At 56.5% G+C, this 18,297-nt stretch overlaps 1 protein-coding gene across 1 annotated transcript; it reads right to left on the bottom strand.

The window, feature by feature from the left end:
- Positions 1 to 264: 264 nt before the first annotated feature.
- Positions 265 to 17,140, bottom strand: LOC144612323 (nonsense-mediated mRNA decay factor SMG5-like). Its single transcript, XM_078431899.1, has 9 exons — positions 16,660 to 17,140; positions 10,297 to 10,395; positions 9,582 to 9,705; positions 7,244 to 7,400; positions 6,482 to 6,571; positions 4,434 to 4,523; positions 3,005 to 3,083; positions 956 to 1,081; positions 265 to 469 (listed from the first exon to the last, which is right to left on the bottom strand). Exons 1-9 carry the CDS (start codon positions 16,734 to 16,736, stop codon positions 397 to 399), a joined length of 915 nt encoding a protein of 304 aa, XP_078288025.1. The 5' UTR covers positions 16,737 to 17,140; the 3' UTR covers positions 265 to 396.
- Between the last annotated feature and the right edge of the window lie 1,157 nt (positions 17,141 to 18,297).

Here is an 18,297-nt window from a genome sequence, read left to right on the forward strand (position 1 = left end):
TGGGTAAACATCAGCCCCAGACTGGGTAAAGATCAGCCCCAGACTGGGTAAACATCAGCCCCAGACTGGGTAAAGATCAGCCCCAGACTGGGTAAGGATCAACCCCAGACTGGGTAAAGATCAGCCCCAGACTGGGTAAAGATCAACCCCAGACTGGGTAAAGATCAGCCCCAGACTGGGTAAAGATCAACCCCAGACTGGGTAAGGATCAACCCCAGACTGGGTAAAGATCAGCCCCAGACTGGGTAAGGATCGAACCCTCACACAAAGCAGCGACCCCAGGCTGCCTGACACACACTGAGTAAGGATCGAACCCTGGCATGGGCTGCAGGAACCCCAGGCAAGGCGACACACACACCAACCGATCGGTAAAGATTGAACCCTGGCATGGGATGCTCACCTGTTCTTGGGTTGCAGGAGGCTCTGCAGGTACATGAAACTCACCAACAAACGCTTGATGTCTCTCGATCTGACAAATAAAAGCACAGGTGAAGGTTACAGCAACAGAACACGACCGCACAGGGAGGGAGGGAGAGAGGGAGAGAGGGAAGGAGGGAGAGAGGGAGAGAGGGAAGGAGGGAGAACGTACAAACGCCATACAGATGGCACCGGTCGTCATGGAACCCGGGTCTGTGGCACTATGAGGCAACTCTACCTCTGTGCGGTCGCATTGAGGACAATGTTGGAGGCAGCAACTTTACCGCTGTGCCACCCAGTGCGGACATGTTGGTAGCAGCAACTATACCGCTGTGCCACCCAGTGCGGACATGTTGGCAGCAAAAACTTTGCCGCTGTGCCACCCAGTGCGGACATGTTGGCAGCAACAACTTTGCCGCTGTGCCACCGTGCCACCCCGTGCGGACATGTTGGCAGCAGCAACTTTACTGCTGCAGTGAGGACAATGTTGGAGGCAGCAACTCTGCCGCTGCTGTGCGGACATGTTAGACCGGCTCACCTTTGCCTGCTCACTGAGAGTTTCTTGGTGTCTGTTCTGCGGATTTGGTGGTAGGCCTTGGCCGCCTTGTCAAACAGCCGCGTCAGGTTGCCGTACGCCCCTTCAAAAGGCATTTCAGAGTGGATGCTGGAAACGGACAACGACACATCAATAGGCGGGGGAGAACACGAGGTGGGGAACAGGCGGGGAGTAACACGCGGAGAGAACACGCGGGGGGGAACACGCGGGGGGAAACACGCGGGGGAGAACACGCGGGGGAGAACATGTGGCGGGGAACAGGCGGCGGTGAGACCCCCCCCATTACATCTCACACGGCAGTGGGACGGGCGTGTAGGAAACAGTGACGCTCCCTCTCCCTACCCCGATAGCACCCTGCTCCCTCACTCTCAGGGCCCCTGGAGATGCATCGTCTGGAGACGGGGCCCCTGGACATGGGGCATCCTGGAGAAAGGGGACCCTGGACACGCGGCCCCTGGAGACGGGGGACCCTGGACACGCGGCCCCTGGACACGCGGCCCCTGGAAACGCGGCCCCTGGAGACGCGGCCCCTGGAGACGGGGGACCCTGGACACGCGGCCCCTGGAGACGGGGACCCTGGACACCCACCCCCTGGAGACGGGGGACCCTGGAGACGCGGCCCCTGGAGACGGGGGACCCTGGACACACGGCCCCTGGAGACGCGGCCCCTGGAGACGGGGGACCCTGGACACACGGCCCCTGGAGACGGGGGACCATGGACACGCGGCCCCTGGAGACGCGGCCCCTGGAGACGGGGGACCCTGGACACGCGGCCCCTGGAGACGGGGGACCCTGGACACGCGGCCCCTGGAGACGCGGCCCCTGGAGACGCGGCCCCTGGAGACGGGGGACCCTGGACACACGGCCCCTGGAGACGGGGGACCCTGGACACGCGGCCCCTGGAGACGCGGCCCCTGGACACCCACCCCCTGGAGACGGGGCCCCTGGAGACGGGGGACCCTGGACACGCGGACCCTGGAGACGGGGGACGCTGGACACGCGGCCCCTGGAGACGCGGCCCCTGGAGACGGGGGACCCTGGACACGCGGCCCCTGGAGACGGGGGACCCTGGAGACGCGGGCCCTGGAGAGGTTGCATGCACCTCCTGCACCGTCGCAAGTTGTGTAGCAGCTGCACCCTTCAACAACCCTCTACTTTACAAACTATGGCCGGTCCCCCAGGTTCCCCCACACATCATTTACCCCACACACAGTATTTGAATGATTCAAACAGCAGACTGGATGTTGCCAGGACTAGAGGGTGTGAGCTACAGGGAGAGGTTGAACAGGCTGGGTCTCTATTCCTTCGAGCGCAGGAGGATGAGGGGTGATCTTATAGAGGTGTATAAAATCATGAGAGGAATAGATCGGGTAGAGTCTCTTGCCCAAAGTGGGGGAATCGAGGATCAAAGGACATAGGTTTAAGGTGAGGGGGAAAAGATTTGATAGGAATCTGAGGGGTAACCTTTTCAAACAGAGGGTGGTGGGTGTATGGAACGAGCTGCTGGAGGAGGTAGTTGAGGCTGGGACTATCCCAACGTTTAAGAAACAGTTAGACAGGTACATGGATAGGACAGGTTTGGAGGGGGATGGGCCAAACGCAGGCAGGGGGGACTAGGGTAGCTGGGGCATGTTGGCCGGTGTGGGCAGGGGGGACTAGTGTTGCTGGGGCATTTTGGCCAGTGTGGGCAGGGGGGACTAGGGTTGCTGGGGCATGTTGGCCGGTGTGGGCAGGTGGGACTAGTGTAGCTGGGGCATGTTGGCCAGTGTGGGCAGGTGGGACTAGGGTTGCTGGGGCATGTTGGCCGGTGTGGGCAGGTGGGACTAGTGTAGCTGGGGCATGTTGGCCGGTGTGGGCAGGGGGGGACTAGTGTTGCTGGGGCATGTTGGCCAGTGTGGGCAGGGGGGACTAGGGTTGCTGGGGCATGTTGGCCGGTGTGGGCAGGTTGGGCCGAAGGGCCTGTTTCCGTGCTAAACCGCTCTGTGACAGCACCAGAGGCCAACAGAACGCTGAACTCTGAGTGGCACTTACCATCTGAGGTAGTAGTAGGTGGCCTCCACGTTGTAATACTTGCTGCCAGCCAGGGTCCCGAGCTGGTTGAAGGGCATGCCTGAGGAGACAGTGACAGGATCATGTACAGGCAACACAAACCCAACAACAGCTCATCAAGACAGTCACTTTGATCAACACCAACGCCCTCTTCTCCTCAGGTTTACCGTTCACTTTAGTTTAGAGATACAGCGCGGAAACGGCCCACCGAGTCGGCGCCGACCAGTGATCCCCGCACACTCACACTATCCTACACACACTAGGGACAATTTACATTTACACCAACGCCAATTAAGCTACAAACCTGCACGTCTTTGGAGTGCAGGAGGAAACCGGAGATCTTGGAGAAAACCCACGCAGGTCACGGGGAGAACGTACAAACTCCGTACAGACAGCACCCGTAGTCAGGGTCAAACCCAGGTCTCTGGCGCTGTGAGGCAACAGCTCTACTGCTGTGCCACCGTGCCACCGTTACAGAGAGCCATGTCAGGGCATCGTCTTGCTTGTGTCTTCTGTGTATTACACACAAACCTCTGCTGCAAGCAAAATACTGCTCCCTTGTCCAAACCTACACCACCACATCCTCCTCTCCTGCTGCATCCCACTGAGCCAGCTGCCCCCAGTCCCCTCCTGCCCGCGGTGCCCCACATGGGGGGGGGGGGGTTTACCCCAGCTGCCCCCAGTCCCCTCCTGCCCGCGGTGCCCCACATGGGGGGGGGGGGGGGTTTACCCCAGCTGCCCCCAGTCCCCTCCTGCCCACAGTGCCCCACATGGGGGGGGGCGTTTACCCCAGCTCCCCCAGTCCCATCCTGCCCGCGGTGCCCCACATGGGGGGGGGGGGGGTTTACCCCAGCTCCCTCCTGCCCATGGTGCCCCACATGGGGGGGGGGGTTTACCCCAGCTCCCCCAGTCCCCTCCTGCCCACGGTGCCCCACATGGGGGGGGGGGGGTTTACCCCAGCTCCCCCAGTCCCCTCCTGCCCACGGTGCCCCACATGGGGGGGGGGGGGTTTACCCCAGCTGCCCCCAGTCCCCTCCTGCCCGCGGTGCCCCACATGGGGGGGGGGGTTTACCCCAGCTCCCCCAGTCCCCTCCTGCCCACGGTGCCCCACATGGGGGGGGGGGGGTTTACCCCAGCTGCCCCCAGTCCCCTCCTGCCCACGGTGCCCCACACGGGGGGGGGGGGTTACCCCAGCAGCTACAGGGGGACCCCGCACAGAGTGGCCCCACTAGGGGGTTGGTTTACAACAGCACCTACAGGGGGGCCTGCACTGAGTGCCCCCACAAGGGGGGCGGGGTTTACCCCAGCAGCTACAGGGGGCCCCGCTCTGAGTGGCCCCACGAGGGGGCGGGGTTTACCCGCGCCGGTTCAGGGGGGCCCCGCTCTGAGTGGCCCCGAACACCGCACTCACCCACATGAGGAGCCACCGACAGCGACTGGTGGTAGAACCTCTCGGCCAGCTGCTCCGTGTCCACCCCCGACAACTCGTTCTGGTATCGTGCTGAAAGACAGGACGGGAGTGAACGTGCGGAGTGACGGAGCGGAGTGACGGAAGGCAGTGCGGAGTGATGGTGCGGAGTGACGGAGCGGAGTGACGAAAGGCAGTGCGGAGTGACGGTGCGGAGTGATGGAGTGACGGTGCGGAGTGACGGTGCAAAGTGACAGTGCAAAGTGACAGTGCAGAGTGATAGTACGGAGTGACGGAGTGGCAGTGGGGTGTGATGGTGCGGAGTGATGGCGTGGAGTGACGGAATGGCCGGGACTGAGCAGCGGAATCTGCCACTCCAGCGGCGTGTTGACAAACGGAACAGGGATATACAAGGACACGGCTGTTCATCCATAATCAGTAACCCGTACCTGCCTTCTCCCCGTATCCCTTGATTCCACTAGCCCTTAGAGCTCCATCTAACTCTTTCTTGAATACATCCAGTAAATTGGCCTCCACTGCCCTCTGTGGCAGAGAGTTCCACAGAATCACAACTCTCGGGGTGAAAACGTTTTTCCACATCTCAGTCCTAAATGGCCGACACCTTATTCTTAAACTGTGACCCCTGGTTCTGGACTCCCCCAATATCGGGAACATTTTTCGTGCATCTAGCCTGTCCAGTCCTTTAAGAATTTTATATGTTTCTATAAGATCCCCTCCCATCCTTCTAAATTCCAGGGAATATTAGCCCAGTCGACCCATTCTTGCTACATATACATACAAGGTGCTGGTCAGGCCACATTTGGAGTATTGTGAGCAATTTCGGGCCCCATATCTGAGGAAGGATGTGCTGGCTCTGGAGAGGGTCCAGAGGAGGTTTAGGAGAATGATCCCAGGAATAAGTAGGTTAATCTATGATGAGCGTTTGAAACCTTCCTAATTAAGAACGTCAATCTCCGCTTGCGAAATATCTATTGACTTGGCCTCCACAGCCGTCTGTAGCAAAGAATTCCACAGATTCACCATCCTCTGACTAAATAAATTTCTCCTCATCTCCTTCCTAAAAGAACGTCCTTTAATTCTGAGGCTGTGCCCTCTGGTCCTAGACTCTCCCACCAGTGGAAACATCCTCTCCACATCCGCTCTATCCAGGCCTTTCACTATTTGGTAAGTTTCAATGAGGTCCCCCTCATCCTTCTAAACTCCAGCGAGTACAGGCCCAGTGCTGTCAAGCGCTCATCATAGGTTAGCCCACTCATTCCTGAGATCATTCTTGTAAACCTCCTCTGGACCCTCTCCAGAGCCAGCACATCCTTCCTCAGATATGGGGCCCAAAATTGCTCTCAATATTGAGAATGCGGCCTGACCAGCATCAGATAGAAACATAGAAAATAGGTGCAGGAGGAGGCCATTCGGCCCTTCGAGCCAGCACTGCCACTCATTGTGATCATGGCTGATCATCCACAATCAGTAACCCGTGCCTGCCTTCTCTCCATATCCCTTGATTCCGCTAGCCCCGAGAGCTCTATCTAACTCTCTCTTAAATCCATCCAGTGATTTGGCCTCCACTGCCCTCTGTGGCAGAGAATTCCACAAATTCACAACTCTCTGTGTGAAAAAGTTCCTTCTCACCTCAGTTTTAAATGGCCTCCCCTTTATTCTAAGACTGTGTGGCCCCTGGTTCTGGACTCGCCCAACATTGGGAACATTTTTCCTGCATCTAGCTTGTCCAGTCCTTTTATAATTTTACACGTCTCTATAAGATCCCGTCTCATCCTTCTAAACTCCAGTGAATACAAGCCCAGTCTTTCCAATCTTTCCTCATATGACAGTTCCGCCATCCCAAGGATCAATCTCGGAACCTACGCTGCACTGCCTCAATTACAAGGATGTCCTTCCTCAAATCAGATAGAGCACAAGGGCGGAGATGGTTCTGGTGAACCTTCTCTGGACCTGATCCCAGTGCCAGGGAGGGAGGAGGAATCCGTCAGCAAGCCTGTGGTCCCGTTCGTTCCCCCCGTGCCGATACTTACCCAGGTCTCCCAGGTACATCAGGCACCTGTGACAAGCCATCTGAGCCCATTCCATTTCCTTGCCAGAAGCAGTCATCAGTTTCCTCCGACCTACACAAGCAAGAGAAAGAGAACCCCTTCAGATTCACAGGTGGAAGGAAGAGCATGTCATGCAATGGTCCACCTGGCATTCCCAGTCTCAGTGCCAGTGCACACCAGGGAGGTAGAGGTGTGCAAGGGGGAGCTGCAAATGCTGCCTTATACCGAAGATAGACACAAAGAGCTGGAGTAACTCAGTGGGTCAGGCAGCATCTGTGGAGAACATGGATAGGTGACGTTTCACAGAGTGCTGGAGTAACTCAGCGGGTCAGGCAGCATCTGTAGAGAATATGGATAGGTGACGTTTCACAGAGTGCTGGAGTAACTCAGCGGGTCAGGCAGCATCTCTGGAGAGAAGGAATGGGTGGTGATTGGGTTGGGATGGGTTGGGTTGGGATGGGTTGGGTTGGGTTGGGTTGGGTTGAGTTGGGCTGGGTTGGGTTCAGTTAGGTGACGTTTCAGAGTGCTGGAGTAACTCAGCGGGCCAGGCAGCATCTTTGGAGAGAAGGAATGGGTGCCCTTCCCAACCCAGCCCCCCACCCGCCCCTCCCCTCGCCCCCCCACCCGCCCCTCCCCTCTCCCCCCCCACCCGCCCCTCCCCACCCCACCCGCCCCTCCCCACCCCACCCCCACCCGCCCCTCCCCACCCCACCCCCACCCCCCCTTCCCTTGCTGGAGACTGACCTATGAGGGGGTCTGTGACGTGTGTCCAGTCAATGGAGTTGTGCAGTTCCAGCTGGTAGTGAGACTGGACGTAGAGCAGCAGGTGCTGGTAGAAGCCAATGCCGGCGATCAAGTGGGTGCGGTAGGCACACTCCAGCGCACTGCGGCTGTGAATGTGCTGCCAGGCACAACCGGGCAGTCAGACAGGCACACTGTGGTAAACACCCGCACCCTCTGCACCCTCTCCCTGAAGCTGAAACCCTCTAATCCAGGCAGCATTGTGGTAAACCTCCTCACCACCCTCTCCAACCTCTCCCTGGAGCTGAAACCCTCTAATCCAGGCAGCGTTCTGGTAAGCCCCTCCAACTTCTCCCTGAAGCTGAAACCCTCTAATCCAGGCAGCATCTGGTAAACCCCCCCCCCCCCCCCCATCTGCACCTTCTCCCTGAAGCTGAAACCCTCTAATCCAGGCAGCGTTCTGGTAACCCCCCCACACCCTCTCCCTGAAGGTAACACCCTCAAATACAGAGTACACTCTGGTAAACCTCCTTTGCACCCTTTCCAAGCTCTCCCTGTAACTGAAACCCTCTAATCCAGGCAGCATTGTGGTAAACCCCCTCTGCATCCTCTCCCTGTAGCTGGAACCCTCTAATCCAGGCAGCATTGTGGTAAACCCCCGCTGCACCCTCTCCCTGTAGCTGGAACCCTCTAATCCAGGCAGCGTCTGGTAAACCCCCTGTGCACCCTCTCCCTGTAGCTGGAACCCTCTAATCCAGGCAGCATTGTGGTAAACCCCCTCTGCATCCTCTCCCTGTAGCTGGAACCCTCTAATCCAGGCAGCGTCTGGTAAACCCCCTCTGCATCCTCGCCCTGCACTGAAACACAACACTCTAGGCAGCGTTCTGGTAAACCCCCTCTGCTGGGATTTTCCAACCACAGACAACAAACGTCAAGCTGATGCGTGAAAAGTACCCAGCTCTTTCTAAACCTCCCGATGTGGAGTTATTTGTACAGAGCAAACAATACTGGAGTTCAGTAGAGCAGCCGGACTCAGGGGCTGGGCTTCTCTCTCCACAGGCAGAGTTACTCATTGCCCAACATAAGACAGTTTAGACAGAGTAGTAATGGTGCACAGAATCCAAACACCAAGTCAGAGAGTCAGAGAGTGATACGGCGTGGAAACAGGCCCTTCAGCCCAACTTGCCCACACTGGCCAACATGTCCCACCTACACTAGTCCCACCTGTCCATATCCCTCCAAACCTGTCCTATCCATGTACCTGTCTAAATGTTTCCTAAGCGCTGGGAGAGTTCCTGCCTCAACTGCATCCCCTGGCAGCTTGTTCCATACACCCACCCTCTGTGTGAAAAGTGGGAGATGAGAATTATTTCTCCCAGGTTTGAGGGGCTGAGCTGTTGTTATTTGGGACGTGCAAGCTAATTGGAATCTTCAAAAGCAATTGGGTTACAACAGGGTTTGAGGGAGGGTTGGAGGGTTTGAGGGAGGGTTTGAGGGAGGGTTGGAGGGAGGGTTGGAGGGAGGGTTGGAGGGAGGGTTGGAGGGAGGGTTGGAGGGAGGGTTGGAGGGAGGGTTGGAGGGAGGGTTGGAGGGAGGGAGGGAGGGAGGGAGGGAGGGAGGGAGGGAGGGAGGGAGGGAGGGAGGGAGGGAGGGAGGGAGGGAGGGAGGGAGGGAGGGAGGGAGGGCAATGCCCTGGGATCAGCGGCACAGGCTCAGGACAAACAGACGCCGGTCTACCTTTCCCTCTTGACCCCATTCTCCTGCCTTCTCCACGTCACCTTTCAGGTCCTGAGTAATCAAGAGTAAAGCAGTGACCCGTACGGGAACCGAACCCATGACCTTGGCATTATCAGCACCACGCTCCAACTAACCGAGCTAACTTGCCCCAGAGGGCAAGGAATCAATCATTAGCTGCAGCCAACTCCCCACCCCACTCCCACTACGCCCCCTCCCTCCCACACCCCCCCCCCATCTGCCTCAACTCCCACTCCCGCCTCCCCTGCCCCCCTCCCTCCTACTCCTCCCCCCCACTCCATCCAAAGTGCAAGGATTCAATCATTTGCCACACGCTGCTTCTCTTTCCACCCTCTCCCCAACCCTCTCCCATAACCTCATCCTCCCTTAACCCCCTCCCCTCCTCTCCCCCCTCACCCCCCCCCCGCCTCTCTCCCCTCCGTCCCTCTCTCCCCTCCCCTCTCCCTCTCCCGCCCCCCCCCGCCCCTCTCCCACTCCCCCCCCCACCCCTCTCCCCCCCCCCCCTTCTCCCCCTCTCCGCTCCCGCCCCTCTCCCACTCCCCCCCCCCCCGCCCCTCTCCCCCTCCCCCGGTGATGCGGGCGCTACCTTCTTGTTGGTTTTGACCAGCTGGATGACCTCGTAGTAAACCTTCCTCCACAGCAGCTCCTCAGCCTTGCGGCCGTAGTCCACGGGGTGCAGGAACATCAGCTTCACACACAGCTCCTTCAGCCTGGGGACCCAGCACAGGCCGGTCAGCAACACAGGGCCCCACCCAGACCCACACCCTGACCCGCCCTCACCCAGACCCCCCCCACATTGACCACCCCCACCGACCCCACCCTGACCCGCCCTCACCCAGACCACCCCCACCCTGACCTGCCGCTACCCAGACCCACCCCCACACTGACCCGCCCCCACCCAGACAACCCACCCCCACTGACCACCCCCACCCTGACCCACCCTCACCCAGACCCACCCCCACACTGACCCACCCCCACCTTGACCCGCCCTCACCCAGACCCACCCCTACCTTGACCACCCCCACCCTGACCCACCCCCACACCGACCCAACCCCACCCAGACCCACCCCCACCGAGACCCACCCCCACACACAGTTCCTTCAGCCTGGGGACCCAGCACAGGCCGGTCAGCAACACAGGGCCCCACCCACACCACCCCCACCCAGACCACCCCACGACCAGACCACCCCTACCATGACCGACCCAGCCCGTGACCACCCCTACCTGACCGACCCAGCCCATGACCACCCCTACCTTGACCGACCCAGCCCGTGATCATCCCGACCGTCTCCCACACTCACCTGTTGCGAAGGCTGATGTTTTCGGGCTTGAATACTTCCCGGTACGCCATCTTGTTGCTGACAATTGCGTCTAATCGATGAACTGCTTCCACCACGGCCCTGGGAGACAGCAGGTCACAGCTACAACACCCATCTTTATTTGTACAACACACCCGAGCCTACAACATGTACCATCACCTCTCTCCTGCTCCAACCCCTCCTCTCCTTCACCACCTCTGCTGTACCCTGCCCAGAACCAACAACAGTGACATAGAGCGACAAAGTGGCGCAGCGGGTAGAGCTGCTGCCTCACAGTTTCAACTAGACAGGAAGGAAACCAATTGTACACAGGTTGTGTGAGTGGGCGGATGCATGGCAGATGCAGTCTAATGTGGATAAGTGTGAGGTTATCCACTTTGCTGGTAAGAATAGGAAGGCAGATTATTATCTGAATGGTGTCAAGTTAGGAAAAGGGGACGTACAACGAGATCTGGGTGTCCTAGTGCATCAGTCACTGAAAGGAAGCATGCAGGTACAGCAGGCAGTGAAGAAAGCCAATGGAATGTTGGCCTTCATAACAAGAGGAGTTGAGTATAGGAGCAAAGAGGTCCTTCTGCAGTTGTACAGGGCCCTAGTGAGACCGCACCTGGAGTACTGTGTGGAGCTTTGGTCTCCAAATTTGAGGAAGGATATTCTTGCTATTGAGGGCATGCAGCGTAGGTTTACTAGGTTAATTCCCGGAATGGCGGGACTGTCGTACGTTGAAAGACTGGAGCGACTAGGCTTGTATACACTGGAATTTAGAAGGATGAGAGGGGATCTTATCGAAACATATAAGATTATTAAGGGGTTGGACACGTTAGATGCAGGAAACATGTTCCCAATGTTGGGGGAGTCCAGAACCAGGGGCCACAGTTTAAGAATAAGGGGTTGGCCATTTAGAACGGAGATGAGGAAAAACTTTTTCAGTTGTAAATCTGTGGAATTCTCTGCCACAGAAGGCAGTGGAGGCCAATTCTCTGAATGCATTCAAGAGAGAGCTAGATAGAGCTCTTAAGGATAGCGGAGTCAGGGGGTATGGAGAGAAGGCAGGAACGGGGTACTGATTGAGAATGATCAGCCATGATCACATTGAATGGCGGTGCGTACAGGCTCGAAGGGCCGAATGGCCTCCTCCTGCATCTATTGTCTATTGTCTACACAACTGGAGAGAAGGAATGAGTGACATTTAGACCCGAGACCCTTCTTCAGACCTGAAACATCACCCATTCCTTCTCTCCAGAGATGCTGCCTCTCCCCATCAGTTACTCCAGCATTTTGTGTCTATCTTCGGTGTAAACCAGCATCTGCAGTTCCTTCCTACACAATTGGACACAACTTCCAGTTTGGAGATGATGTGGGCCACTCTGCCCATCGAGCCTGTTCCGCCGTTTACTACAACCATGGCTGATCTGATTGAAACCTCAATTGCTCATCACATTCACTCCCAGTAACCTGTCATGTCCTTCCATAGTGTAGGAAGGAACTACAGATGCTGGTTTAATCTGAAGACACACACAAAAACCTGGAGTAACTCAGCAGGACAGGCAGCATTTCTGGAGAGAAGGAACGGGTGACGTTTCGGGTCGAGACCCTTCTGTCCTTCCATTAGTATATTAGTTTTAGAGAGACAGCGTGACAACAGGCCCTTCGGCCCACAGAGCCCGTGCCAACCAGCGACCCCCATACAGTGACACTATCCTGCAAACTCCGGATTTTTAAAACAATTTTACCAAAGCAAATTAACCTACAAACCCGCACGTCTTTGTGACGTGGGAGGAAATCGGAGCACCCGGAGAAAGGCCACGTGCTCACAGTGAGAACGTATAAACTCTGTACAGACAGCAGCCGAGGTCAGGATGGAATACAAGTCTCTGAGCGTGAAGCGGCAACTCTATCGCCAATTTCCCAATATTCCCGATTCAGAAATAATGGAAGATTCAACGTTTGGACAAGGTCTCTCAACTCTCAGAAAAGACACCGGCACATCTGTCTAAAACACTTACCCTTTATCTTTAAACAATGCCCCACTGGCTCCAGATTCTCCAAGAGAAGCAACCTCAACAGATAATTGCCCCTTTACAAAACCCCACAGATTTTGCCTGATTACTGTGTATGTTTCCCAAGTGCCCTGAGCAACATCAAATACTACAGCAGATAAGTCAGAATTGTTACAAACTAGATAACGGAAAGACTGTAAAACTGGCAGAGCGCTGGTGACAGAAAGAGTGGGAGAGGGGGACAATGTGTCAACAACTCCTTAATGTGGAAGCAGATATATAAGTGGAAGAGACTGTAGTGTGCAGACAGACCTGCACACCACAAACCCACTCACACCTGCTCATTCATTCAATATAACTCATCCTTCACCTCAACAAATTGACTCGCTGGAGTTTCGAAGGTTGAGGGGGGACTTCATAGAAACTTACAGAATAGTGAGAAGTATAGAGTGGATGTGGAGAGGATGTTTCCACTAGTGGGAGAGTCTAGGACCAGAGGGCACAGCCTCAGAATTAAAGGACGTTCCTTTAGGATGGAGACGAGGATGAATTTCTTCAGTCAGAGGGTGATGAATCTGTGGAATTCATTGCCACAGACGGTTGTGGAGGCAAAGTCAATGGATATTTTTAAGGCAGAGACAGATAGATTCTTGATTAGTACGGGTGTCAGGGGTTTTAGGCAGAAGGCAGGAGAATGGGGTTAGGAGAGAGAAATAGATCAGCCGTGATTGAATGACGGAGTAGACGATGGGCCGGATGGCCTCATTCTCCTCCTGTCACATGACATTTATGGCTTTGAACATACTCAATGCCAGAGACCCCACTGGCTAGAAACTCCTGGAGATTCAATGGTCCCTGAATTTCTCACCTCAGCCCAGAATGGCCAAACCCTACTTGGAATCTGTGCCATGTACACCAAGATATAATACACCACATACAGCAAGCCACATAGCAACTATTTTGTTAGATATCCTCAGAATCATGTTCACTTCAGTGAAATCTACTCAGTCGTCTTAAACAGAAATTTAATCCTATTCCATTTATAAAACCAGCTTCCTCAATCCAAGATTCCAGGAGAGGTGACCTTACGGTGGCCTGAAACAGAGAGATTTAAACGTTCATCTAGACCAAGGTAAAAGGTAAAAGGTGAAACTTTGAGGCACAGAAATCTTTACTTAAATTGGCCACACAGCAGTGGAGGTTGCATATTCTGACGTTTCCCAACAAACAACCAATGTGAAAGTCAAAACCAAGCTTAGTATCTGAAGATGGGTCCCGACCCGAAACGTCATCCATCCATGTTCTCCACAGATGCCGCCTGACCCGCTGAGTTACTCCAGCACTCTGTGAAACATCACCTATCCATGTTCTCCACAGATGCCGCCTGACCCGTTGAGTTACTCCAGCACTCTGTGAAACATCACCTATCCATGTTCTCCACAGCTGCCTGACCCGCTGAGTTACTCCAGCACTCCGTGAAACGTCACCTATCCATGTTCTCCACATACGCTGCCTGACCCGCTGAGTTACTCCAGCACTCTGTGAAACGTCACCTATCCATGTTCTCCAGAGATGCTGCCTGACCCGCTGAGTTAAGGGCCTTTCCCACTTTGGCGATTTTTTAGGCGACTGCCAGCAACGGTCAATGTCCACGACAATGTCCGCGCCAAGCTAAGACAACCTACCACAAGCTGACGAAAACCAGCGACTCAGTCTTCGCTACCTCGGACGTTCACTACGACAGGGACCACGGCATGCAAGACAATGAACGAAAACCTGCAATTATGTGGAGGTGTCACAAGCACAACTCACACGTGAACAAACCGACAGCAAGGTCAGTTCAGTGAAATTGCTAGGTATAAATTGCATTTGTTTGAAGTGCCCGTTTTTTATAAAAAATTGCATGCAGTTACCGATCTTTCATAGGATTATGTTGTTTTTGAATAAAGTTGATTTTGTTGATTTCTTTAAAAATAGCTGTCGGAATTTATTGAATTTCTAAGTACTTTTTCATGACGTCATTCATAGATTCTATTAGTATTCATTTTGACCATTAAAATCAAACGCTTACACATGCGCTGCGCGATGAGAACTCTTTTCATTCATTCATTTAATTGAGGCAAGCACATCCACAGCCATTTCACGACGTTTATTAAAAGCCAAAGCTCACATATAGACAGACACTACTAAAAAGATATACTGAGTTTCACTGCTGTGCTGTTTGTAGGGGAAATGCACACGTGACCATGAGGTCACAAGTCCGGCCAGCAGCAAGGTCCGGCCAGAACTTTTCACACGTCAATGCCGCCTCCAAACATGACATGTGTGGTCTAAACCCGTCCACTGAAAAGCAGCTGCAGCAGCCAGGTGAGCATCACGGACTCTGCCCACAATCCACACCTGGCTGCTGCACCTGCTTTTCAGTGGACGGGTTTAGACCACAGATGGCATGTTCGGAGGCGGCATTGACGTGTGAAAAGGGCTGGCCGGACCTTGCTGTCCTCATAGTCACGCGTGCATCTCCCCTACAAACAACACAGCAGTGAAACTCAGTATATCTTTTTAGTAGTGTCTGTGTATGTGTGAGCGTTGGCTTTTAATAAACGTCATGAAATGCCTGTGTCCGTGTTTGCCTCATTGATCTAAATGAATGAATGAAGAGTTCTCAGCGCAGCGCGTGTGTAAGCGTTTGATTTTAATGGTCAAAATGAATGCTAATAGAATCTGTGAATGACATGTACAGGCGACAACCTTGCATACCTGGGGACAGCATGCGACAATGCCCGCAATAAGCTACGGTACCGGGCCACAAGCCAGCTGTCGCCGAGAAATTTCAGACCGCTTGAAATCTTCACGACGCGCCGAGATCCACTACGATTCTTTGAAGACTCCCCACGAACATGCCAGCAACACTCCTGCGAACTGTGGGCGACAGCCTAGTCGCCATCAGTCGCCTTAACATCGCCTAAGTAGGACAGGCCCTTGAGTCGCCTATGTGGTAGGTTGTCTTAGCTTGTTGCGAGCATTGTCGTGGACATTGACGTACGGTTATTTTTTTTCGGCGATCTGCTACAACTTTGACAGTCGCCGGCAGTCGCCTAAAAAATCGCCAAAGTGGGACAAGTCCTTTACTCCAGCACTCTGTGAAACGTCACCTATCCATGTTCTCCACAGATGCTGCCTGACCCGCTGAGTTACTCCAGCACTCTGTGAAACGTCACCTATCCATGTTCTCCACAGATGCTGCCTGACCCGCTGAGTTACTCCAGCACTCTGTGAAACGTCACCTATCCATGTTCTCCACAGATGCTGCCTGACCCACTGAGTTACTCCAGTTCTCTGTGTCTATCTTTAGTGTCAACTCGTCAGGTTTACAGATGTATATTGTTGGCAGCCTTGGCTGAATGCTGATTTAATTTTCCGCCATAACCACAAAAAGACGTGCTCACCCTCTCCTGTGCCATCAGTCCAGGCTCATTGAACAGCAAGTTTATTAGACCTCACTTACACCAGTCACGACAGAGAACATTAAGCCTCACACTGCCATTGTCAGGGGAACCTCCCATCCCCATCCCCCCTCCCTCTCTCCACTCCGTGTCCCCCCATAACTGCCCCCTCCCCTCCCTCAGTACCGATCCCCTCCTCTAACCCCCTACCCTTCATTCCCGTCTCCTTCACCACCTGCCCACCCCTCCCTTAGACCTCCCTCACTAACTCCCCTCAGACCTCCCTCCCCGTCACTACCCATCGCCCCCTCTAACCTGCTACCGCTCTCCCTCACTACCTGCCCACCCCTCCCCTCCTCACTTCCCCTCACTCCCTATCGCTTCCCCTGCAACCACCTACCTCTCCCCCACTACCTGCCCACACCTCCCCCAACCCCCTTCCCCTCACTACCTATTGCCTCCTCTAACCACCTACCCCTCACCCTCACTACCTGCCCACCTGTCCCCTCCCTCCCTCTGCCCACTAACCTGCTACCTCTCCCTCACTACCTGCCCACCCGTCCCCTTCCTCCCTCCCTCTGCCCACTAACCTGCTACCCCTGTCCCTCACTACCTGCCCACCTATCCCCTCCCTCCCTCCCTCTGCCCACTAACCTCCTACCCCTCACTCCCTTCTCCCTCACTACCTGCCCACCCGTCCCCTTCCTCCCTCCCTCTGCCCACTAACCTACTAACCCCTGTCCCTCACTACCTGCCCACCCGTCTCCTCTCCAACTCCCTTCCCCTCACTACCTTTCGCCTATCTTCTAACCAACCCCCATCCCCCTCACTACCTACCGCCTCCTCTAACCACCTACCCCTCTCCCCCTCCCCCTCCCCCCCCCCCCCCCCCCGCTCACCTGTACAGCCGCTTGGTGTGCAGCAGTTTGGCGTCGGGTTCACCCTCGGGCTCGCCGTCAGGGTCGGGGTGGCTCATGGCTGCGGGCCTTCAGTCTCCGGTCTCCGGTCCGTCCCCTCACCCTTCCCCCCGGCCGGTGCCCGGGCCTGTGTGTGTGTGTGTGTGGGTCGGTGCCGCCTCTCCCTCTCAGTGCCTGGGCCCAGTGGCGCGGTGCGGGCCGGGCCGGGCCGGGGGCCTGTGTTACCGATACCGCCTCTCTCTCTCTCTCCCCCTCAGTGCCCGAGGCCTGTGTGTGTGTGTGTGTGTGTGTGTGCGGGGCCCTGTATATAGGTGCGGGCTCGGGCGGGGCCGGGCCCAGTCAGTGTGCGGGGGGCCCTGTGTGTGTGCGGGGCGGGGCCGGGGCCGCCTCTCTGTTTCCCTCAGTGCGGGGCCGCGCGCCCCTGTCTCGCCGCCATTCCCGGCTGCGCCGCCGCTCTCGCGACACCCGCGCCCACGTGACCCGCTCCCCCCCCCCCACGTGACCCCGCTCCCCCCCCCCCCACGTGACCCGCTCCCCCCCCCCCCCCCAAACGCGCAGCCGCATCGTCACCGACCGCTCAGCCCGCCCCGCCCCCTGCTAGCCCACTCCCCCTGCTAGCCACTCCCCGCCCCTGCTAGTCCACTGACCCACTCCCCGCCCCTGCTAGCCCACTGAACCAACTCCCCAACCCCTGCTAGCCCACTCCCCCCGCTAGTCCACTAACCCACTCCCCGCCCCCTGCTAGCCCACTGAACCAACTCCCCAACCCCTGCTAGCCCACTCCCCCCGCTAGTCCACTAACCCACTCCCCGCCCCTGCTAGCCCACTGACATACTCCCTCTACCCACTCCCCACTGCTAGCCCACTCCCCTCCCCTACTAGCCCACTCCCCCTGCTAGCCCACTCCCCGCCCTTGCTAGTCCACTAACCCACTCCCCCGCCCCTGCTAGCCCACTGACATACTCTCCCTCTACCCACTCCCCACTGCTAGCCCACTCCCCTCCCCTACTAGCCCACTCCCCCCCTGCTAGCACACTGACCCACTACCGCACTCCCCCTGCTAGCCCACTCCCCCTTGCTAGTCCACTGACCCACTCCCCGCCCCTGCTAGCCCACTGCCTCCTACTAGCCCCTCCCCCTCCCCTGCTAGCCCACTGACCCACTCCCCTCTACCCACTCCCCCGCCACTAGCACACTGACCCACTCCCTCTACCCACTCCCCCTGCTAGCCCACTGCCCCCTACTAGCCCACTCCCCTCCCCTGCTAGCCCACTGACCCACTCCCCTCTACCACTCCCACCTGCTAGTCCACTGACCCACTCCCTGCCCCTGCTAGCCCACTCCCCCATCCCTGCTAGCCCACTCTCCCCCTCTCCCTTTACCCCACTCCCCTCCCCTGCTACCCCACCCCCCTCCACCCCACCCCCTCTACCCCACCCCCTCTACCCCACTCCCTCTCCCCTCTACCCCACTCCCTCTCCCCTCTACCCCACCCCTCTACCCCACTACCTGCTATTCTAATCCCAACAAATGATGGGCAATTTTACATTGGCCAATCTCATTTTTAATTCGCTTAACTCAATAAAAATTAATTCAATTTCTATCTCAACAACCAAATCA

Source organism: Rhinoraja longicauda, chromosome 44, assembly GCF_053455715.1.
Source record: "Rhinoraja longicauda isolate Sanriku21f chromosome 44, sRhiLon1.1, whole genome shotgun sequence".
NCBI lineage: Eukaryota > Metazoa > Chordata > Chondrichthyes > Rajiformes > Arhynchobatidae > Rhinoraja > Rhinoraja longicauda.

Excerpts from the sequence above, each read along its gene's own strand:
- LOC144612323 (XM_078431899.1), bottom strand. The coding sequence starts at position 16,736 with ATGAGCCACCCCGACCCTGACGGCGAGCCCGAGGGTGAACCCGACGCC. Across the intron at positions 3,084-4,433 it reads GTCGGTGGCTCCTCATGTGG|GCATGCCCTTCAACCAGCTC; the intron begins GTGAGTGCGGTG and ends CTGTCTCCTCAG. Across the intron at positions 470-955 it reads CTCTCAGTGAGCAGGCAAAG|ATCGAGAGACATCAAGCGTT; the intron begins GTGAGCCGGTCT and ends TTTATTTGTCAG.